The 24,947-nt window shown below is 41.8% G+C and overlaps 1 protein-coding gene across 8 annotated transcripts in view; it reads right to left on the reverse strand.

Moving 5' to 3' along the window:
- Nucleotides 1-24,947, reverse strand: part of GTDC1 (glycosyltransferase like domain containing 1) — a 195,336-nt gene that overhangs the window by 10,475 nt on the left and 159,914 nt on the right. For 3 of the 8 annotated variants that reach the window (XM_054515338.1, XM_036386338.2, XM_036386337.2), the window contains 2 exons: nt 23,084-23,154; nt 22,280-22,371 (listed from right to left, as the gene is read on the reverse strand). In XM_054515338.1, the coding sequence (XP_054371313.1) occupies nt 22,280-22,371; nt 23,084-23,154 (163 nt within the window). Of the gene's footprint in view, nt 1-14,157; nt 15,320-22,279; nt 22,372-23,083; nt 23,155-24,274; nt 24,294-24,947 lie in introns of those variants that run through there. The other 5 variants (XM_054515339.1, XM_036386339.2, XM_054515337.1 and 2 more) reach the window with 4 other exon arrangements.

Consider the following 24,947-nt stretch of genomic DNA (forward strand, 5'->3'; position numbering starts at 1 on the left):
AATCCTCAAATACACTTGGTGGGACAAATCCCTTTTCAGAGGATCTAGAGAACAGGACCAGCCCAGCACGCTTTGGGTTTAATCAAGTCTCAACAGATGTCAAGCTGGTGAAATAACATCATCTGTCCCCCAGAGACAATGCCAGCGTTCACATCTGCTTCCAATTTCACGTCACTGCTGGAGAAAAAGTGAAAGCTCCTACTGTAACTCCACTTGGAGCTGCAGCTGAACAAAAGTCTAAATTGGACTCGGTGATCTTGGAGGTCTTTTCCAACCTAAATGATTCTGTGATTCCCTCATTGACTTGGAGCCTGATGGGTTTTGTGAAGTCATTGAACTCTAGACCGTGTGAGAAGGGCCCCAAACAGGAAAACCCACCTGCAGAAGGTGCAATCCTAGGCAGGGCACATTTCAGGCTCTGCCCAAGGACCCATCACTTGTGATGGACAGTCAGAACTGTCCTCTGCTTGGCAATTTGGCACTTGACTCATGGCAATGTCATCCAGCTTTTCTTCTGGATGCAAGGGACCAGCACAGAGATGCTTCAGCTCAAGCTGAAGTTGAGGCAAATCCCAAGTGTTAAAAAAAAAAAAAAGAAAAAAAAAAAGACCTTGACTAGATTTCAACTGTGCTGATTTATGTTTTCAAGTGGAAGGCGGTTTTAGCTGAAGTAAACTACACAGTTTTTAGAACATTCAAAATTCATGGCAGTTTGATCCCACAGGACGTCAAACAAACACAAATGATTTGCCAGGAATCCCTACAAATTGAAATAACCAAACCGCACACAGTTCCAGCAAAAGTCTTGAACCAACTCTAAGGCAGGGGAAAATAAGGATTAAAATGGAGAATTTTTATTTTATTCATCTACACAAAACCTCTCCAGTGCAATGCACATCCAGATCAACTGCACACAAAGAAGGAGCACAAATACATAACTTGAAACTCAAAACTCCTCCAACCCACAAACCAATAGGAAATAGACAAATGAAAATAAGAGTCATGAAAACATAAGGTACATTTAGATTCTCTTGCACTCTGGAGTGGTTTTATTTTAATATAGGGCTGAAATAGAAAAGGAATTAATCTGAGAAAGCTAACACAAAATGCAGGTAACAGACATATCATGTGTGGTACAGTCATGAGAAAGAAAACAGACAACCAAAACTGTGACAAGAATGTGCTTAGTTATATTCTTTCAAGCTTGGTCTGCCAGCATTTTTTCCTTTTTTCTTTTTTTTTTTTTTTTTATTCCCTGTGTACTGGTCACCAGTGTCTGCCAAAAGACTTTTCATGGGTTTCTGCAATTCCATTTCCCCCCAAACGGAGGAAATGATGTTTCTCCCCAACCACAGGACCCAGCTGTGGGTTTTACACCACGATTTGTAGCTGTAAACTAACACAGTGACACGCCGCCCCCCTGCCTAAACAACCAAGACCAAGCCAGTTGCAAAAATTCAGAGTGGGTTATGCAAAATGAAAGGATTAAAAAATGAAAAGAGCATTCACTTCATGTTGCTCCTTTAAAACATTATCACACAGCTCCTTTTTTTTTTTTTTCCCTAACCTGACCTTTTTTTTCCCAATGGTTTATCTATAACTTAATATAACTAATTCTTTTGAAATAATGTTCACAGTTAGCATAATTGGTGTTATATAGTTCTAATGTACATTACAGAATATTCTGTCACTAGACACTAAATTGAAATTTTAAAGAAAATGATAGAAATAGCTGTAAGGGAAAAAGTACCCTTTTAAATCTAATTTGCTATGCACCGCAGTAGGGTAATGGATGCAATGAAAGTTCCTTTATTGAGTTCCCATGTCCAAAAGGTATTTAGGTAGCAAAGGATGTTAAGCAGACCCCCTGTGCTCCTCCTTTAAGTAAAGATAGCAGGAAATAAGGTATATAGGTTTGTGTCCTCCTGATTTTTATTTCCTCAGGAGTACAACTTATGCAAAGGGCACCTTAGGCTACTTGGAGGATCACAAAGGGTGCCCTCGACCCCCTCGCTGTCTGCATGAATAGAAGCATCTAAAGGATGGCTGAAGCCATACAGCGAGTTAAATCCTTCAGGTGGGTCTTTTCAAATTCCAATAGTGAGGAGTTACTGGAGAATTGGTAAGGATTTCACTAGGCCCCAGCAGGTTTGAGATCAAAAGCCCTGGTTAAATAAAAGCCTGTTGGGAAATCTTAAAACCTCTTTGTAATGTAACTTTAAAAAGTTAATACAAAGAGCCCTTAGACTGAAGCCTGTAACAGCATGAACAAAGAGTATATCAAAACTGATTCCATTAAGGGAAGGCAGACAAACAAATTCATTTAATTTAAAGAGAAATCAGATATATTACTCTGCTAAAAACTAAAAAAGCATATCAGGAAATAAAAGCCAAACAGATTTTGCAATACACATGCACATAGAGCTGTGAATAATAGCAATAGATATATATAAAATCTATTTATAAATATCTCTCAGAACAGAGAACAGAACATTATATACACACATATATGTTTAAGTATCAATTTATCCAATATGTGCATGTGTGTGTGTGTGTATAATTCTAATATATACATATTTTTATCATTTATGAGGCCTCACGCTGGGCTCTCAAATCTGCAGTTAGATGTATCTATATGAGTATCCAGAAAAACGCAGCCCAAAGAGCCCCTACATTCAAACTGACACAAGACATTTTTCAACCCAATTAATTAAAAAAGATGGGTGCTCATCATTCAGCTGGCACGGGATTTTTCTCCATCATCTTGCCAAAGTGTCACAGTGTTAGTTGCGCAGCATGTTGGAAACAGAAAATCTGGGACTGGGGTTTCTATATCATTTATTAGCTGACCTCTTTTCTGAGCAGCTCTTACACTTTTAACTCATTGGGGGTCCTGCACTGGAGGCAGGAGGGCAGGGAAGGGAAGATGGAGAATTACATGGAGCCATTTTTGTTGGGAAAGCCCTGTCAGATCATCCTCTGGGCGAGATGCTCGGAGCTCTCGTGTTGGGCACCCACACAGGGGATTGGGCAGCATTTGCTCCAAGCAAGCTGTGTCCTGAGCATCCTACGAGCAGGGGAGGGCTGGTGTCCCTGGGGGACGTGGCTGGGGGTCCCTCACTTCACCCAGGGTGGGGTCCCCTGGGTGCTGGATGCTCTGGACCCGTGGGAGGAAGGGTCCTCTTGTCCCCCAGCTCACCTGTCCCCGCAATAAACACTCACTGAGAATTTTGCTCCCTCTGCTCTGCCCTCCGGGAAAGGAAGGAGGGGATGAATTTCGCTGGTTGGTGAGGCTTTTATATATCATTATCACAGGGGAGATGTGGCCATCTCCTTAGCTAGGAAGCACATTTCACTGTTTGAGAAATAACATTTCTCTCACAACTCCATAGGCTGTGCACTGGAGGAGGGAGATGTGTGTGTGATTCAACTGAGGGTGAATGCCTGCAAAAAGTCTTGTTCTATAGGATTTTTTTTTAAATTCCTTTTATAAAAAACCTTTTCTTTTATAAAAATATATAAAGGATACTTTAAAAAAAACCTTTGTAACTAAATTCTGACATTCTAGTTCAGCAGCACTCATTTAGGTTGCATATAGTGAGGGAATGGGACCCTCATTCTCTAAACCCATGAAACACTGCCCCTACAGCAGAAACAAATCATTCTGTCCCTCTGCACTTTAATAGCATTTTTTTTCTGGAGATAAGAAATCAGCAACATGTTTCACATATGGTGCCTTTCATCCCAGCAAGCAGCAATGGTTTCACAACGTACACTAGTGGCAATTATTATTTTATTTTATTTTATTTTATTTTATTTTATTTTATTTTATTTTATTTTATTTTATTTTATTTTGTTAAAACCCTTAAAATGCACATCAAATCAAAGCCTCTTAACTATAGGTATGGTTATCTTTTCAGCAATGTCATTCCTGGTGATTTTGGGTGAATTCCACCAAATGAGTGCAGGGACCACTGTTTATCAATAGATCATTGCTCTGTACACCAAGTCACTGTGGTGGCTGACAAAGAACTGTCCTTTTGCAATAGAAACCACAAAAAAAAAAGGCAAAATGAAGGATTTCTGATGGAGATAGGACCACAAGAAAAACCCAGGTGAAAGATATTGGTATTTGGGAACCTCGGTCTCAGTGCTGTTAGTCACATTCTTGCCCTAGCAACAAGTATCTAATAATCACAGGAGATAAATGTCACTTTTGACCCTTTGTTGGAGAGAAAATCTCTCTGAAAACACCGTATCTAATAATATCAAAGGTTGTGGTGGCTTCTGCATGGCTGGCAATTTTTAGACCAGTAGAGGATGAGGTTTTCTGGTTCAAACAGGAATTAATTGAGGGAAGTCATATGGCTTGTGTTATACACGTGACACCAGATGATCCAAATAGTCCTTTCTTGGCCTTATAATCTACAAATAACCTTGTGGAGGTACTGCTCTCCTGTGGATTAGTGGCAAACCAATGCTCCTCTTGCTTGGATGAGTTTTCTGATCTAAATACCACCCAGACCTGCGTGGCCTACAGGATTTGACTGGATCACGGTCTCAGACGGAGCCATGGCCAATTAATGCCAGACATGAGATAAACCAGGGAAGGACACACTCCACTTCAGGTGCTGTGTGATCCTGGAGTGTCATTAGCAGCCACCTAACAAGCCAGCTCTGAAGCAAAACAATTTTGCTATAAAGACTCCTATAAATATTGTTTTACCCTCACTGTCTTTGCATTGCCTTGCACCATAAGGCCCAGGCTGTCAGACACTGTGGGGCTCTTTGGCTCTGAATTGATCACCCTCATCTGCAAGAGCAGGGTATCACTGTGGCCAGTTTATAATCCATAAAAATAATAAAATTCTGTAATGATTTGTGTAACAGGACAAGTCATTCCTATTTGGAAAATAGAGCATATGGGGTTTTGCCTATCTTGCTTGGATTAGGAGGCAGAGGAAATACCTGGCTGAGCAGTGCTCAGGAATTATCAGGTGGATCATGTTACAAGGAACAAGCTGGGTCTTTTATTTATTTGCTTTACATGGATGCCTCCGAGCTCAGGTTGTTGGAGTTACATAATGCTAAGCTTCCTTCTGACCATGCCACAGCCCTGGCTGCTCCCACTGATCCATCAGGGCAGTTTTGCTGGGAAATCTGTGCCAGGGAAAGCCAGGCTGCACCCCCCAAACCCGAGGTGAGCTCAAACTCAGTCACCACTTCAAAGTCAACCAGAAATATCTCTTAAATGCAGCTATCTTTATCCCTGTCCCTATCTCTCACCAGGCCTTGTTTTACCCCCAAGGAGAATTTTTGATGTAGAAGAAACATGCCATTTATTAAGCCAAGAACCACTTCCTTTAGCATCTACAAAAATTTCTTCTGAGGTTTCCCTTTCAAGCACCAGTCTTATTTAGATCTGCAGGCTGAGACAGTAGTAAAAGGTGGGAAAGCTTACAGTCATTACATTGATTAATCAGCTGCTGAAATTTGGCTTTCCAGCGTGACACCTCCATTCTCTGAATGTGTGGCCCTACTGCAACGCAATCAATTTGGCTGTGCAGGCTCCAAAACCCCAGAGCCACACGATGCAAAAAAAGGCAATCTTCTGCCCTCTTTGACCACAATAAGCAACATTACTGAAATCACCACTCCTGTACAAGTGTAGCATGACCCCATATTTGTAGGCAGCAGAGTATGACTTCATTAAAACCCATGCTCTGTGTTAGGGAGTGGGAGCAAGGCAAGCCAGCAGCAGAGCAGCATATGTCTGAAACTGATAGTAAAATGGGTGATGCCTTAAACCCCACCTCTACACCGTTATTTACATACATATCTTTCATCTGACATAGGCTTCCCCTCCAGCACCTTGAATATATCAGTCCTAAGGAAGAGACTTGAAGTTCAAAGAGCGCCATCCCCAAACCAAAGTAGGGGGTTATCAAGTGAGGTGTGCCAAGCAGTAAGACAAAACATATGCATTTTTAATAGATAGCCTCTCCTCCCCCTGAGGAAGCCAAGAAAAGAGACTCTGTGAAGCTTCAGCTGAAAACAAGTTCAGTGGATTTATACTCAGGCTGCTATTCACAGAAAAACAAAATTCACAACTCTCATATATAAATATTCTTGCTAGATGTTTTCCAAGCATTCCTCAAAGCATGCCAGCCCCACCCTGGGTCCTGTTGGCCAGGTGAATTCACCTCCACACAGCATTCAAAAAGAAGAGAGTGACAAAAGATCATGAAAATGAAATAAAAAATAAAGAGGCCATGAAAGAGAAACAAAAAACCTCAACAGGTCTGTATGGAATTTCAGCAGCACTTTATTTATTAATGCATATGAAGCTACCACTGTATTCCAGCTCCCAAAGACAGATCTGTAAGGAATAGGCCACATGCTGATTGACAGCAGCCATAATTCCATACAATGAGACTGTATTAAATTGTTTGATGTGATATGATACTCATCACTTGTAACTGATCAAACACACTGCTGCATCAAACAGTATTACAATACAATCAGGCTGGATATGGTTCCTGCCAAGGCTGTTCATCACATTGCACACTTCTGCATTAAACATATCTATTAATAGCATTGACAAACTACTCCTATCCAAGTACTTTTTTTTTTTTTTTCTTCCCCAAGAATTGCAGGACGGGGAATGTGCAAAGAAATCCACAGATAATGCTTTACAGTTTGAGGGAGTGCTTCCGTTGGCTGAATGCTCCAACATGAAAGCCTTTCCCAATTTGGGAATTTTGTAAGGTAATGCCAAAAGTTGCAAAATTCTGCCCCCAAAACAAAGACCTGACATTACTGCTTCCCTTTTTTTTTTTGGTCTGATTTTTTTCTTTCTCTCCTGTATGTAAACAAATTGAAAGATTGACTCATTTTTGACCAAGATTTTGCTTTTGCTGTTCCAATCCCCAGGAGAGATGCTATTTTGAAGGGGGGAGCTGTGTTTGCTAACACTGACCCTTCTAGAGGAGGGGGACATAAATAAAAACAGCAAATTCCTTGTCACCACCTGCTCCTGCTGCAGACAGTGAGGGTGACACTCTGCAGCCCACGGGGGACAGGACTGGCTGTGACAGGACAACTGTGGGGGCTCTCTCAGATGCAGATTCTTAAATGAGCCTGAGTCTCTAGAGGGCAGAGGTCAGCTGTCCTCAAATCTGTGTGAATGCTAGATTAAGTTTATTAATCTCCCTGCTTTCACTTAAAAACCAAATTATAGGATGGTTAAATGTTAATGCCCAGGAGCTTGTGAGATGATCAATGCCCTCAGTTACCTCTGCTAAAGGGGAGCACAAGGTGTTCAGACCCCAAAAGGATGCCAGAAGTTAGTGTGATGACCAGGAGAACACATTCTCCTTTTGAATTACCATGTGCTTCATGCCTGGTGCAGTTTGGTTTGCAGTCCTGACACAACACAGGTACCTCGGACACAGAAGCAAGACCCAGAGACTGATGGCTTCCCACCTGGATGTCCTGGACATCCAGCCTCAACCACAGCTCTTTACAAAGGAGAAATATAAATCCTTTACAGATTATCAAATCCTTTACTGACCCAGAGTGCTGAGGAACAGCATAGAACCAAGCGTGCAGTGAACATGGCACTGAGGAACCTTTGGAGCAGCCTCTCTCAGGGCATCTCATGGAACTACTCCAGTGTGGAAAAACCAAGTGATAAATGAGCATGAAGGGTCCACAAAATTCCTTGTAGACAGGTATGCACATCATAATTGGACAATCCTCCCCCTTGATTGCTATCTCAGCTTGGGAAACCCAGGATCACATAGCCATGGAAAATAGGAAGTAATACGCAGGAATGCATGCCTGGCTGTGTGGAGCTGGCACCAGGTTTTTTTTCAAGCTGGGATTGTATACATTTTACATTTATGAATATTTTTGCAAACTACAGTGACAGAAGGTGCCTTTTGTCCTGTTTCTCACTCCTGTAATGTCAGCGTGAGCAGATTAAGCTCATGGCATGGTAGCAAATTATCCCTGCTGATGGAACCAGCTCCAAAAAGATTACTGAAGAGAGGTGTGTAAGGCATTTCCTTTTCTTAATTAAAAATATGAAAGTCTTTTAAGATAATAAACCATCTCAGAAGGTTATGCTAAAAGCTGGGAAATATAGAGGAAAGGGCTGGAAAGCTTTTCCATTCTGATGGACAGTTTTTAGCACTAAGAGCCCAGCACAGTGTGCAGAGCTAAAGGAACGGTAACTTTCTATCTGGGTGTAGCTAAGTAATTCAAGATACTGCAAGTTAAGTGTAACAGTAGAAAGAAGAAGTTCAAAAACAAAGTCCCAGGCATTTCAGTGCAGTGTACAGTATGCTAAATTGTGGTATTACAGAAATTGCTGAGAGTTTGGCCACAAAACCTTTTATACTGCACCAGCGTTCTTGCCAGGGCTGCCTTCCAGCAAGCCCAGACATTTTTTCCTTTCACCTGCGCTTTTTTTTTTTTTCTTCCCTCCTGTTTGTTAACACAAATCAAACACTGCACCAGAGAATTACAGCCCTTGTCCTGAAGGTACCTCTCCCTTTATTAAATCAGCATGACTGAAAAGTCACCACGCACCAGGCAAAGACAACTGCAAATCTGTGCTTGCCCTCCCCGTACCACCTGAGTGCCGCTATTATTCCTCATCCTTGGGGAAAGGACCCCATATGTGAGTTTCAGAAACCACCTCAGTAACTCCAAGCATCATTATCAATAGTAGGATGAACTGCAGCTGGGATGCACTGAGAAGGCACGGTAATACTCGCCCTAATCTCCGCATTCATCTCACTGGCCCTCGCTAGGAAGTTTAAGTACATTTACTGGGGATTCTTCAGCCCTTGAAAGGTAGGAAGACATCTATGAGGCTTGACGTACCAGCTAATTAACTTGGGTTTGGAAAAAAAAATCTTCTTATCTACTTAACTTGGAGACACTCTCTTTGTTTTTAAGCCTGCAGACTACCTTCTCTTTAAAATGCACGTTACATACCACTCCGTAGTATGGAAGGTATTATTTTTAACGAGGACCTATTTTAACTTGGACCTAAAACTACTAACATTTGACAGAGGGGTTGTTGTTTTGTTTTGTTTTTTTTTTTTTTTTAAGCTATTTGCAGAATCAGCTGAATGATAGTCTATAGCCTGTGTTTTGCAAGACAGGCTACAAAATCCTCACGCTTTCCTTCTGTCCTTAAAAACACGGGCACACAAACGTATGAAGCGCTGGGAAATGAAGCCCCAGATGCACCCACACCTCCCCTCTCCCCCCAGAATCTATAAAGGAGTTTAAATAAATCTCTCAGGTTTTGCTTCTCGGTCTCTAGAAGTGGGGTTGGGAGAAAGTGATTGAATTCATGCCTGCAGTGGTTGGGACACGTGAGTGTTTCCTGCAGCTCTTCTGACAGGAACACAGACCTGAGCAACTCCTGTAACATCCCTGCTCAGAATTAAACCGCCCTAAAATTTCCTGTGGATGGCACAGAGAGATTTTAAATCCTCACTATATTCCTAACAGATAGAACAGTGGCATGATTGACCAAGCTTTTTTTTTTTTTTTTTTCCTTCTTCTTTTTTAAAGTACACATATGATGATGCATCATAGTTATAAACAGATGGTATTTGGCCTCCTTCCTATTCTCAACATTTGGAATTCCTAAACTATGTGAATTAAACAATAATATTTTATAAACATACAAGGGATTTTGCTCACTGCTTTGTTAACATAGAAATTATACAATGCTGACATTTATTTAAATTTTAAAAAGTAAACAAGAGTGTGTATTGAATTAAAGCAAACTAAAATCAACAGAGAGAAATATGTTCTGTGTGCACATTACCTACAACGGCACGGGCCTTTTTCGGGGAGACATAATGGGATGAAGCACAAATTGTAGCTTAGACAGTCTGATCCTTTGTGCTCGAAAGGCTCATTTAACACCTCGCTGTAAACAACGGATATTTATACCATAATTGGCCAGTTGACCATCAGTTGTTCATTTACTCTGTAACCTGCTATTATGGAGTTAAAAGAAGTTCCTTTCTGTTGGCTTTTCTAGGAGTGAAAGTGTGTTTGCAATTTTAGTACCAACTGGATTCAGTCTAACACTTGTACTTAGTATGAGAAACATTTTCATAATACCAAAATTTGGGGGAATAAGAGTATTCCTGCCAGGAAGGGAAGAAGAAAGTATTGGTTCTTAAAAGAAGAATTCTGTTTGCTTGGTTTCCTCTTTCCTTTCCATTTTAACCCCTTTTTAGGCTCCTCTTGAGCTGTGCAAAATTGAGAAGCACTTAGGTTTTAATCACTATTCCCAGGTCTGCAAAGAGGTTCTGTGATGAATAAATAATGAATCCGAGATTTTAATCAGTGTTATGATTTTTGAAAAGGCTAATTATCATTGTTTACAGACATGCCTTTCCAACGTATTTCCTTGTTTTGCCTTCAAAGCTCCAAGGGTTAAGCCCCTCGCACGCATCCCTCCCATCCCTCCCCAGCGCCGCGCTCCTTGCCCGGGATTTCTTTCGGGGGCTCGGGGGTATTTTTTTGTTCTCTTGGTGTTTTTTGGGGGTTGTGTTTTTACCGGAGGAACCGCAGGAGAGCCGGGGACGGGCGGCCGGAGGCGCGCAGGGCTGGGGGAAGGCTGCGCATCACGGGCGGCCGCTCCGCACCCGCGGAAAAGCCGCGGCGGGCAGGGGAGGGGGAGCCTTTCTCCGTGCTGCCTCTATAGACCAATGTTACGGAAGAATCGGATTTTCAGAATATTTTTATAATCGATAATGTCGATGATAAGAGTGGCGGGCGGCGTGTCCGTCCCCCGCTTCCCGGGGAAGCCGCGCTCCGCTCCGCCCGCAGCGCCGGGATGCGCCGGGATGCGCGGAGGGCACCGCGGGGCTGCCCCGACAGCGATCGCCCCCGGCTCAAGCCCCTCGCGCTATTGTAATTCTCGTTATTCTTATTATTCATTTATTTTACCGCCACTGGCCTCGTTTAACCTGGCTTGCCCGCACCTCCATCCTCTCGGCCATTCACCGGGACGGGAAAACCTTTTCCGCGGGTGGGATATTCGGTGCCAGGGTCCCGATTGTCCCCATTCCCCTCCCCTGTTTGCCCCGGCCGCGTCCCTCCCGCTCCGCGCTCGCTGCTGCCGCCGCTGCTCCCGCGGGGTGGGGGGAACAACTCCCAGCCCCGAGAGCCCCCGATCATCAGCTTCCAGCAACAGCTGCGAACCTCCGCTCAGAATCCAAAGAAATATCAGAAGATTAGGCAGCGATGCTATTTATTGCCCTGTAATTAAAGTTCTATCAGCGTTTCTATTATAAAACCTTACTTGCAAGGGTTGGAAACTCAGAGCCAAAATTTTCCTGCAAGGTTTTCCTTTCCTCGCTAAGAAGTATTTCGGTTAAATAAGGTTAGCCTGTTTAGAAGGTAAAATCCTGAAGGACTTTCATTAAGGTGCTCATTTATATCTGCAAATACACTGCCAAGTCCTCCAAATAAAGGATATGTAAGAGGAATAGAGGAATTTTTTTTCTTTTTTTTTTCAAAAATCAAGGATTCACAGAAAGGTTTTAATATAATTCTCTGGGAAATTATTCCCATGAAAACAATTTGTTTGAAAGAAAATGCCCTCTGGTCTTTTCCACACAAACTAGTCTTGGGCTAGTACATGAGAACCCAACTCAAAAGTGCCTATAAGCAGAAGGGAGGTTGGTTAATTATTTTCAACTGTCCTTTCTGGAATAAAAAACAGAGTAAACAGCTTGAACAGGGAAAGGTGAATTTAATTTTCAAGGCCCTTTAACTTTTAATAATCTGAGGAACAAGATGGGAGGTACATTCTACCCTCCCAGTTATCCTGATATAAATTCATTCAAGATTTATATTGGTGTAATAGAGAAGCAGAATTTGCTCCGTGATTTCTAATGAACTGCTGGCTCGGTCTTTAAAAACGCAATTAGAAAAATCTAACCACCTAATTCAGAACAGCTTTGAGCTGAGGCAGAGGTCTCAGTGCTGCAAACAGGGATGGAAGCTGGTCGGTGCCACAGCTCCTTGCTGTGCCTGCAGCACCAGAGTGGGGCTAGGAATGCTGGAAACGCTTTGGTACAGAATTTCCTAATTGTTTTAGGATTTTCCTTTCTATTATAAGGGAAAAGACAATGCTCATGTGGCATAAACCTGTGTTTCCTGTGATCTCAAATGCTAGGACAAAAGGATTGCAGGATTAGGAGCCTGGCCTGTTACTGATGCAGGAGGAGCTGTCTGGTCAGGGTGAAACTGGCACAGAGTCGGGGAAACCCAGCTCTGACTCTGCACTGAAACCTGTCTCAAAGCCTTGGCGCCACTGGGTCAATGCAGGTGAAACATCAATAAACATGAAAGTAAGTCAAGGTTCAAATCTCTTGCTCTACTCACAGGATTAGGTGTCTGCATTCGCCGCTTACTCATGTGTGTAGGAACAACGGGACCGAGATCCCAATTTGTCCCTCTGACCTTCTGAAGCGAGGGATTGAAATGAAGCAGCACGGGGTGACACTCTCGTTTCCCCTGCTGAAACTGAGAGGCAAAACTCCGCAGATTGTTTCAGTCTGCAGTGCTGAAGGGACACTCTCTGGGGAAAACATCACCTCTGACTACCTGGAAGCCCTGCAAGTATCACCTCTGGCCACCTGGCAGTCCTACATCACTCTCCTGACTGAGGACCTCTAGCAGGCCAGGGTGGTTCCCCGACACATCCTGTGATGTGGTAAGGACACAGAATCAGAATGGTTTGGGTTGGAAGGGACCTTTAAGCTCATCTTTAAGCTCACCTATTTCCAATCCCCCACCATGAGAAGAGACACCTTCCACCAGACCAAGCTGCTCCAAGCCCTGTCCAATTCAGCCTTGAACACTTCCAGGGATCCTTGCTCCACAGCAGCTGTGCATCTCTGCTAAGAATGTAAAGAAATATCAGGAGATAACACAGCATTGCTATTTATTACCCTGCAATTAAACTCCTCACAGAGTTTCTATTATAAAACATTACTTGCAAGAGTTCATAAAAAGGGAAAAATTTTCCACCAAGACGAAGCCTTGCTCAGCAGACAGAGCTGGGCATGGTTGAAGAATCATTGTCAGTAGGTTCAGCAGGGCAGAGCTGCACCTCACCAAGGAGCTGGGCGAGACCTCCTCTGGTGGTGGGGCTGATGAGGGTGTGCCCAGAGGACAGCAGGAGCCTTTGAGTGCAAACCACACAGCTTTGATGTTTCGAGTCTGCTCACCACAAGCCCAAGTGCAGCATTACAGCATCTCCTCTTTCCCTTTTATTGGTTTGGAGAATGACTCACTGTGATACTTGAAGCAGTTTGCTACAACTGCACCATGCCTCAGTTTCCCCAGCAGTAAAGCCAAAAAATATTCCACTTGGCTGGTGCAAGGTGTGATGACATTGGTGAACATCTAAGATACACTCTGGTAGGAGTGCAAGGCAGTCCTGTTCCTTGGGTCTTCCACGGATGACCACCAGTCCTATGCTCTTGGGAAGACCACGTCCACCCAACCACAAGCTGTGCCTAAAGCCAAGCTGGGCTTTGGCTGAGCAGAAAGGAGGAGGAACCCACATACAGAGAGATGATAACTGCAAAATTACAACTCTGCAGTGCTAGCAGAATAACCAAACACTTTCCATTGGGTCTGCCTGGGTTGTTTTTTGATTGCTTTATGGGGTAATTTTAACAAGAAGTAACACATGCTCCCTCTCTCTCTCTCTCTCTCTGAAAAATGACATTTCAGCCTCCTGATGGTGTCAAAAGTCACAAAGACACTCGTGGGGAGGGGGATCAGCCTGTACCTTTCACCCCTTTCAGGGAGAGGAGCTGCTCTGCCTGATCCAAGGGAAGCTGAGACCACACCTGTCTGCAAAGACAAGCCTTACCAGGCTTCACATCATGACACCTTACCCAGAGTCCTCTTCCTGCTTCTTCCCAGAGCAGAGATGAAAATCTTGGAATTGCCATAAGGTTTTATTATCGCTTGCAAACCAAATTCTACTTCATCAGATAAAGACACAATTGCATTCATTGACTCTGACACAAGGATATGCATGGTGATAAACATACAGATAGATGTACACACTTATACATGAATGAGATATGCTAATTAAAAATTGCAGTGGGCACTTTATTAAAAATTTATTGTACAATCTACATCTTCAAAACATTTTACATCAACAAATATTGCGGCTTGACTGCTGGAATCATAAGTGATTTATCTTTAAAAGACTGTATTTGCAACTGGATGCAAAGATTCTTGATGAACTGCCATTACATTTAAACTACTGGTTTTTATTGGAAGTATTTTGATTGTTATCTGTTTGTTCTCCATCCTTGAGAGAAATAAAACAAGTGTCTCAGCTTTCATTTTATCGGATAGATGGCACCACGTAGCATATTTCCCATGCTAGTTTGAATTACAGCTGTTTATCTTTCAGCTTTCTTTAAGATTAATTAAATGCAAATGTAACTCCACAAATCATGGGATTACCTGCCAGACCCCTTATTAATACCTTCACTTAAAAATCCCTTTGCCAGAGAGTCATTAATTTGCAATAAAAAAAAAAAAAAAAAGAAAAAGAGACAGAAGTGCTCAAGCAGCCCTTTGCCTCCCAACAACCCGGAGATGGCTGCCCAATTAGTCCGGCAGCATTCGGATCCTCCTTTCAGGCCCTGTGGCCCTTTGAGGACACAATAAGGCTCCAATGATAACCTGGCAACCTAGGTAGAAACTCAGCCAAGTGTGAGCGTTTGAAGCTGCAGCTTGGCTGCCATCGTGTCGGCGAAAAGAAAGAATTCAGGCACCATGTCATCCAGTACAAAGGATAAAAACAGATTCAACCGGAAATTCAATGTGGCACCACATATGGGATACATGAGTGCGGTTACACAACAGGCCACATATTTTTTTTGAACAGTCTCCTGCATGTGATGCCGAGGACATGTGTAACCATCATAACGTCTCTAAGAATCTGTATTTAATTTGAGCTGGGGTGGTGGCAGGGATTGGAGATCTGAAGCCGCCACAGGTTTGTGGCAGATGGCTCTGTGTCAGCTATGACAAGCAGCCAGGCTCGGCTTCCTCTGCAGATTTTCTTTTCTCTCTGATCAGGTAAATATGGGCACACTCTGGAAACTTCCACAATTCTGCCTGAGGCTGCAAGTTTGTGACTTAGCCCCATCTGTCACAAATCTTCCCTCGGTTCTGCTGCGAGCAGAGACCTGAATTTACTGCCGAGCGCTGCCCAAGAAAACCCGGCCGTCTCGCCCTGCGAGGAAGCACAAGAGAGAAGCACACGGAGCCCTGTTAGAGGCTGGGACACAAAATGCAGCAAGGATTTCAGGAGGGGTGGAAGACACTTGGTCAAAGAACACTGATGTGGTGTTATTTAAAAATGGGGTGAATTCAGGGTTTGTTTTTTTTCTAAGACAGGTAAGCTGGTCATGAGACCCAGGTTATTCGCTCCCTCTGCTTTTCTGGTGGTCTCTGGACACACCAAGGACTGAACACCCTCAGGGACCAATGTGCCCCTCTCACCCTCAGACATGGCAGAACCACGAGCCAGCAGGAGCAGGGCCTGGCCCTGCTAGACCATCATCACTCTGGGCTTTACTTGGGAATAATCTCTTTTTTTTTGGGGGGGGGGAGTGATAAGCATACAAAGATCTGGACATTCATTTTTTCAAGGAATAAAATTCCATCACCATCTTCCCATCAATAGTTCCTAAATATGTGGGGATCAAAAGAAGTAAAGTTTTCACATTTTCAAATAAAGCAGCATCTTCCCATAAAGAGCAAACAGCATAATGTCAGTAGCAGAACAGTATTTTTCATTAAATAATCAACTTGTTTCTAGTGTCCTAAGATCAGAACTGAAGCACTTAATATCTACTCTGCCATCATTAGACTTCAGAGCTAACCTTTAGAATTTAATAAGGAGTCTTCATCCATTCAGAATAGCTCTTTCAGGACAGCTCAAGTTCAAGCACACAGTATTGATTTAGTGTAGATTTTTTTGCACTTTTTAAAAAATTGCCTTAACAAAATTAAGATTTAGAGATTAATTTTCCACACAAAACCTGAGATTTGGCAGTAAAGACTGGAATGATTAACAGAGCCAACTTGTATTGGGTCAGACCTACTCTGTGATCCAGTTCCTTCACTCTGCAAGTGAGTAAGGGGGAAGAATCAAGGTGGAAAACAGTTTGCAGCAATTATTTTTGGAGTTCAATTTTCAAACTCCAAGCACTTCTGGAGACCAGCATCAAACCCCACCATTGCTTTACATGAATTGGGTGCACTGTGAGGCCAAAGGCAGAGTTATTTAACACACCTCAGCAGAGTAACAGTACTTCCATGACCAAACTGGTCTGTTCTGCAGTTTCTTATATTGGCATTTTTAAACTCACCTCATTCTTGCTGTCTTTAAACACAAAACATCAAATTTTCAATGCAAATCTATGCAGTACCTTGCTCAGAACGCACTGAGTGACTGTAACAGTGGGAAAACAGTTTCCTGCTTTTTTCCCCAAGGTAATTTGAATAAACTGTACTGGAAAAAAAAAAGTTTTCATGCTTTTTGCAACTTTTCCTCCTATTTCCTTTGACCCATTTCTCCATCTACTGTTTTGAAGTGGCTGTGGCTCATCTGCCAGTTTTCATTTGCTCTCTAAAACTCCCCTGGAAGCTATCTAATACTGTCAGGATGAAAAGTTCCAAGTCCTGGTGTTTATGCTGAAAGTTGCCCCCATAACTGCTTTATTCCTACTCTGCAAGTGCAGCCAGCTGCTGTGAGCTACAGACCAATATTTGGGGACATGGTGATCATGGAAATGTTGGATCAATGGTTGGACTCAATGGTCTTAAAGGTCTTTCCCAACCTAAATATTTCCATGATTCTGTGATTTTCAGAGAGCTGGAGTCTCCTGGATATTTTACCTCAAAGAGCCAAGAGCAAGACAAACTCAGAGAGATCAGGTGCAGGCCACCTACACACATATATATCTGCACATATATCCATTTATCTACAGCTGGATCCCAAATTAGACAACTCCAACTCCCTTCCTGCCATCTCATTTCTTCCACAGTGAAGATCCATGTTAGCCAGGCCGACCTCCCTCTACCACAGTTACCTGAAGACTTAAGGGTCACCCAAAATGCTTAAATTGTGTCCCACAGCTCAGCACATCTTCCCACCTGTGCAAACTCCTAAGCTAGACAGGGGGTTCACTGTATCAGCCACACACAGGGAATGGGAAGTGTCTTGAGCCTAACCTGCATGTGATCCTGAGCAACTTAACCCAAGTTTGAAGTCAGATCCTACTTTGAAACTGGCCCTGCTTTGAGCAGAGGCTGGGCTGGTGACCTCCAGAGGCACCTTCCTTAACTAGTCTGTGATTCTGTGCTCCAAATAAGTAATGGTAGTTTTCTTTCACATAAAAAAATCCTTATGCTTTACATATTTTCCTTAGGATCACATGCCTAAGCACTGGAACAGAGATGGGAGAGCATGGACAGAGAGCTCTGCACTCCAGAGTTCCTTCCCCCACAGACTCTGAGAAGCAGCTCTAACCCACCTCTGAAACCATTTTAAATCACGTTCATGGGAAACCGAGCAGCTCAAGAGGCAAATACAAGTTTCTCATTTGTGTTTCTAACCTCCTTCTGACCTGCACCTAATGCTAGCCAGGTAAAAGCAGAAATTCAATACAATTCCTTATTTTTTAACTCTGCAAACCTGCTCTGCTAGTGAACAGAAAGCCAGCAGGATGGATGGAAATACTTGCTCTATTTGCATACCCTATAAAGCTCTGAATTAACTTTATCAGCCCGGGACAAAAGATCTGGAGAACACTGTAAGCAAACATCTGCTCAATATACATTCACCATTAAAAAGTAAACAGTAGGATTGGCTCCATAAGGAACAGGTTGGGAATTATCAGAGTACTACACATCACATAAACTGATGGCACGGCCCAGAATTCTCTAAAGCAATGATCACACCAGCACAAAAACAGCTCTCAAGCATCAGAATTGCTTGAATGATGAGAGATTAGAGTATAAACGTGGAATAACATTCACAAGGAGAGACAGAAAGGACTGGGATACTGTAAATGTTTGACAAATGTTTATAAAATAATGGATGGTACAATAAAGATGGATGGGGAGCTCCTGCTTCCAGGCGACAAGCTCCAGAACAAGAAGACACTTCACACAACTGAAGGTGGGGAAAACCTGAGCTAATTAAGGAAATTATTTAAACACCATCATAAACAAATCATAGAATGGTTTGGGTTGGAAAGGCCCTTAAAGACCATCTCATTCCAAGCCCCTGCCATGAGCAAGGACACCTTCCACTAGACCAGGAAAAATGAATTTCCAATGGAGTTTTGCTGGGGATTGGGTAAAGATAAAGGCAGAGGCGCCATCCCTGGCTCTCACATGCCCTGTACAGGAACTGTGAACAACAGGGCTGAGTGGCTGATGGGACATCTGGCATCAGGCTCCCCTGCATCCTCACGTGCCCAATGCCCTGCATATTGCACTGAGAGTGCCTCCTGCTGCTTCCCTAGCTTTGCCTAAACATGAAAGCTGGACCAGGAGCAGCTTTCCCCTTCTACACATTTCCCTGAAAAACCCAAGATACTGCTTTATCTGAAATCAGAGAAAAAAGAAAAGGAAAGAAAAACAAGAAAAAAAAAAGTTTTGTTAGAACTGCCCTATACAGCCAAATCCTGAGACTGGAAACAATTCAGATGTCTATGGTCTAACTGGGATCTTAATTTGATTTTACAGCAGTTTAATCCCTTTGAATTCAGCAGACTTCCTTCTACAGTGGTGTCAGAAAGAAAAAAATCACGCCATGTGTCTTTTCATAGGCAGGTGAGCTTCTGTAGTGTGATGGAAATGAGAAGATGAATGTCAGAAAGTGGGCCAAATTCTTTTCTCCATTAAACAAGCATGAGTGAGAGTAGGATTTTTCTGTAGGAACTGAAGCTGACAGCATGTCAACCAGCACTCATTCAGCTGGGAGGGCTGGGAGAGATTATTTAAAGTTGTCAGCTCCTTCCATGCCTGGCTTTTGGCAACTCTTCTTGTCCCTTTCCACTGTATACTCTTTATACATGCTGTTTTAAATTAAGAAACTCAAGTGAGGAAACTAAAAGGTAAACTTTAAGAAAATAATGCAGAAACAAATGCTTTGACCTATTTTATTTTATTTATTTTAACTTCAAATCTACTAGATAGGGCACACTAACAGGTCCTGTGGTGCGCCCTGACCAATGCCCTGTTGTTGTTACTTGCTTCAGTCCTCTGCTTACCTTGGCAACCAAAACCACCCAGAACTAGAGTTTGATTCCATGAAACTGGAACAGAACAAATAATTGATAACAAATGAGATTTGCTTCCCTCTCATCTCAGTCTTCTGCTAATAACTGGCAGAAGGCAAGGCTGAAACGCAGATGAGGCAGCCCTGAGTGCTGTGTGAATACTCAGGGTGAGCAATACATCATCTGGAAAGGTTTTCATAGGTGCTTACATTATGGACATTTTTAAAAGTCTGCCAGCAGGAATCTGCTCTGTGGAGTTAAGCTACTACAGTTTAATGCCTTGGTCTGTGCATTTTCACAGGGATGTTCCCTATGTCCAGCCCCCAAACCCACTGCCCTGCTGCCATTTATCTCCTTTCTGCCACTAATTTTGTTAGCACAAGCATTGAGGACATCTGAAGGAATAAACTGCCTGTTTAATTAGCCACTGTCTAATTATTATAGATATCCTGAGTAATAAAATCCCAACAATATGTAAAAGGATAAGCCAAGGTGATTGCTTCCCAACTTGTGGAGCAGAATCCCCAACCAGCAGAGAAAAGCACTATTTGCTTTTTAAGCATTTCTACTTCCAAAATGTCACAGATACTTGAAAAACTCAATGCAGAGAGTATGGCAGGATGGTTTCTGAAAGACAAGGAGCTGGTTAACACCGACTCTTGTGCTGGGATCTCTTTTCTAACCCACTAAAGCAGAGATAATATTATAGTGATCTGAAAAAAAAGTGAAAATACTGTGCAAGTGCTGAGTAGCCTTCAGGATTTCACTCTGTTCAGTTCCTTCCAAAGCAGCATCACTCCAGATGCAATGACCTTAACAGCACAGCTCTGAGCTTGCATTTCCCAGGAGGTTTTGTGGATGGTCCACAGTGAAGGAAGACTAGGTGTACGTGGGTGTAGGCACAAAAGGACAACTCTAACAGCATTCTCTGAGCTGATCCAAAGCTTATTAAAACAACAGGGATATTTCCTCTGCTGCTCACAGGTGCTGGATTAGGCTCTGCTTTCCTCATTTTAAAACAATCCCTCACTCAGCTCCATTGCTACCTGTTGCAGAGGTTAAGCTCTGACACTCAGAAGATCTGCGAACCCCATGCATGAGGGGCAGGATAAACACCTTCAGCTTCTGCCTGCTAATCATCCCAAGGAATTCTTAAAAAAATATAAAAACAACTTCAAGCAGATCAGCATTTTGCCTACAGGGCTTGCGCACACATTTTCAACCTGTACTATTTTATATCAGTATTTTTTGCATGCCTTGGCTCTGTGTTCAGGAGCTGGGATCCATGTGGGAGAAGATCCATGTGAATACAACCATTAGCTGAGCTTGAAGCATTGGGAAATGCCAAGGTAAACATTTAAGGACTGCTTTCCCTTTGAAGCCCCCATGCCTAACTCTACGATACTATTGACTCAAGAAGTAATGCTGAACACTGGAAGTGTTCAGTCAGCATTTTAAACTATTATGAGCTACCTTCTGAACCATTGCCAAGTTAATAGACAATGAAAGATAATGAGCTTGAAATTGGGTGTTAAATTGCATTTTTGGTTCTCTCCTTTTTTTTTTTTTTTTTTTTTTTCCTTGAGGTTTAACTGTTTCCTGCAGAAACAACATCATCTTTGATGTATCATTATGTAAATGCCTATTTTTAGGTCACAAAAAAAGTCAAGGCGTGGGCTAAGCCCTCGCTGCTCTTGCTATGTGTGTGCAGGAAGGGGAAGAGAGGCCGACGAGACACAGCGAGACCCAACACTTTCTGGTCCCCAGAGGGAGGGAGGGAGGTGGAGGCATGAGGTTGGGTCTGTTGGCAGCAGGAGACTCCAAATTAAGGAGGAGATTACTCGACCTGCTCATTAACAGTGAGGCTGGATGGAGGAGGGAACGCTCCAAGAACCGTGTTTGTGTCGCACGGGTTAACACGAGGAGTATTTCCATGCACCCCCAAGCCTTTAAGGACTTTCAGCTGAATTCAAGGGTTTTTACAAGCTGAAGCACCTCTGTTGTGCCGGGGTGATGTGCATCCAACCTCCAACCTGCCCACGGCAGAGCCAGGACAGTAAAAGTCAAAAACCGCTGTAAATGTGCGAAGCAGCGTGCAAAAAGCTGCAGTCATTCTTCTGAAAGCAGCATCGTGTAGTAACAGCTCTTCACTGGAATAATGTAAAATTTAGTGCTTCATCTACATTCAAATTTAAAAAAAAAAAGAAAAGCACGACTCCCATCAGTGTAAATACACCATTTAAAACCATGAAAGTCGGCCTAGCATTGAACACTTGAGCAAAACCTGAATAGAGAGTTTGCCACTGAACCTGGACTTTCTCTACAGAAATAACTGCAAAAAAGGGGACATGATAAATACCAGTAAATTATGCTCCCAATAAACTTTAATGCTCCACACACCTTAAAAAGAAAAGAATTAAAATAATCGTAATTATGAAAATCACTCAAATCATTCCAGAAGCCAAAGAAATCTTACCTGATACCTGTCACCTGCATTTTTTGAAGATTAAATTAGGATAGGAAGGTAGGCTTATCCTCATTAGTATAATTGTAGGATCTTTCTTTTATTTTCCTTTTAAACTAATGAGTTTCATTAATCCAGGTTCATTTTTATAAGCCTCTTGGGTCCAAATGTAAAGGACAGTCATTTCAGAAAACAGTAAATTAAAAAAAACATGTAGCATGCATTAAGTGCACGTATTTCATAAGACCTAGGTTAATACAACTGGCATCTAGTTTAATTAATCCTTGTTAGTGTAACGACTAATATCCCTCCCTAGCATGTTTCCTTTAAACATTAGTATGTTAATTAAATGTTGTTTTTTTAAGGGTTTTTTTTTTTCCCCTTTGTACTTCAATATGGCATTATATCATCTAAAACTATTCCAAACAACTACCTTATAGAGATGTCTCCTTACAATATCTGGTCTCTTGCAGAAATTCTGAAGCCTTTTAAAAAGCTGTTCAGGTGTAGAATACAGATATTCAGCTGCAGGAAAAACAGATACATTTTTAATGAAACAAAAACCTCAAAGCACACACTCGATATTAGTCACTTTACTAATTAAAAATGCATATTGCTCTGTGCCGCCTCGTGTTTTACATTATTTAAGCATGATTTTATAAGGTTACCTCAGCTCACAAGGATGTTTAATGCTAAATAAGACTGTGTAGTTGTGCTGTTTAGACATCTCCTTTGGGTGATTAAAATACATTATTCTAATGTAACACAATGCATATGTGATACATTTAGTGATGAGATTTTTCGAAGAACTGGTACTACATTAGTGTGTATCCTGTACTGCAGTTGCATACTATTAAGTATTAAATTGTTTAAATAATTTGGTGTGATTTTCAGGCCTGGCTTTTTTTTTTTTTCCCTCTTCTCTGTATCAAAAAAAAAAAATCTGCAAACCATTGCAGCATCAGTGACCTTCTAACAAAAATCTATCATTACGGGATGTGTATGCTAACAATGAAGAATGCTATTTCAAAACTTGCTTTTTTGTTATCTTAAAAGAACAGATGGCAAATATAAACTTCGTCTAATGTATTAAAACACATAAAATTTGCCTTAACACTAACATGTTGGCTTGCCAAATAAACAATTGCTTTCACTCAAGTTTATTCCCAAACTTTGGGTTTTAGCAGGAATCACGTTATTACGTTTCAGCAGAAGGAATAGGCAACAAAGCAGCTACCTGGGAATATCTCTGGGTACACCAAGGCTTTGGGACACAGCGGGTAACAGCCACAATGCACAGCCTCGATCCTGAGGATTAGAAATCACAAATACACAAAAATAGACATTAGTCAGCCTAAAAAATTATTTCCGTGCAAGAGCCTTGAGGTTGCCTGCATGCAGCAAGAGGGAAACATTTTTTTTTTTTCTTCAGCAGCATAATCCTTCTAAATGCCAAAGTTGCTCTTTTTAAAGAAAATTTTATTGATCATATGAATTACATAGAACAGAACAGCGAGCATATGTTTTGTTCGCTGAATAAATCAAAGCGCAGCTCTGCATTTTTTTGTTTTTTAAATACTGTTTAACACATTTTATAATCAGCAGACAGACACATGTAACAACATGGTGAAGTATGGACGGCTTTGCTTAATAATGCTGCTGGAAAACAAGGGGCACGTTGGCTACACCAGGGTGTGTTGCAGACACGCACACCACCCTCACCTGGCACAGCAGATATTCCCCTCAGACTTCCAGACTCCAAGGGTTACAGCTAAATATAACCCAGGAACAACTTGCAGCATGCTCCAGGCTGGGATATTTCAGCTTATTCACGTGCTTTGGATAATTTCCTTTATTTTTCGGGACATAAACTGTTGTATTTTTTAATAACCGCTGATGGAATCCCTTTGCCAAAGCGCGCGAGCCTTGTACTTGCTTTTTGCTCTCAAGGAATATTTCACATATCTCCCAAACATCAAACCCAAATATTTTAGAATTGCACCGCCGTGGCGCAAAGTTTTCCAGTAGCAGAGCTGTCCCCCTTGGAGTCCAGGTTTTAACAGCTGAATGGGTTAAAGGCATCCAGGTTGCAGTTTATATTTTTCACATAATGACCACTGATCTGACACAACGTCCCTCCAAAGATACAACCGTAATTTCTGTTGGCCAGAAATTACACAGTGAAATTCAAAACACTTCTTAAAATATGTTTATTTTATGAGAGGCTTTGAATTTCCTCCAACATGTTGACCATACGAGGGCTTTATTTTTAACTTCAGTTTCCCTCATTCCCCAGAATAAAAAAAAAAAAAAAATCTGAAATCTTGTCAACGTTCACCTTTTCTATTTTCAGTGACAACCCAAAGGCTTTTGCTACCTCCGTGCGAATGTCAGGTTTGGTACTTTATTACAGGTACCCTGAAAGGACTCTGTTTCCTTTAGATCTACTAAATTTTAAACAGGAAAAAAAAAGAAAATAAAGAATAACATATTCAGCTTTCATGCTAGAAAACTATGCATATCCACAAACCCCAAAGACACATTTCTCTGCAAATGCTTTTGCTAAGAAATGACTGCTGGTTTTTTTCATAAACTTTTAAAATTTGTAATTTATGTTTTTTTTTTTAAATAACATATGCACTTCAGATTGCATTTTAAACATTAACAACAATTTCAAAGTGTACATCGTCTAGCACTATATTTTTTACCAAAGGGAAATGTTTCTGATGTGTGATTTAATTGATGATTTCAGTTCTTAAATATTGTGTCATATGTCAAAGCAAATAGATTTTTAAAGTTTTCTTTAATCTAGGAGAAAAAAAAAAGAGTGAAACTGTGGACATTTCAGTAATAGCTCAGATCACTAAGTTATGTTAAAATATTTGCTTTTTAATCATATCGTCTGCATGGAAAAAAAAAAAAAAAGAACAGCTCCCTAAAACAAAACTGCAGGCCAAGATGGGATCTGAGTCATCGTTTGAGTATGAAATTTCCCCTTTCAAAAAACCTCTACCAGGATCATGAATTAGTAAAATCAGAATTTATTGCCTTTGTGGTTTGTTGGATGAAAGTTAAAAATTTGGAATTCTTTCATTTGCAAA

Source organism: Molothrus ater, chromosome 7 (assembly GCF_012460135.2).
Source record: "Molothrus ater isolate BHLD 08-10-18 breed brown headed cowbird chromosome 7, BPBGC_Mater_1.1, whole genome shotgun sequence".
In the NCBI taxonomy this organism is placed as follows: domain Eukaryota; kingdom Metazoa; phylum Chordata; class Aves; order Passeriformes; family Icteridae; genus Molothrus; species Molothrus ater.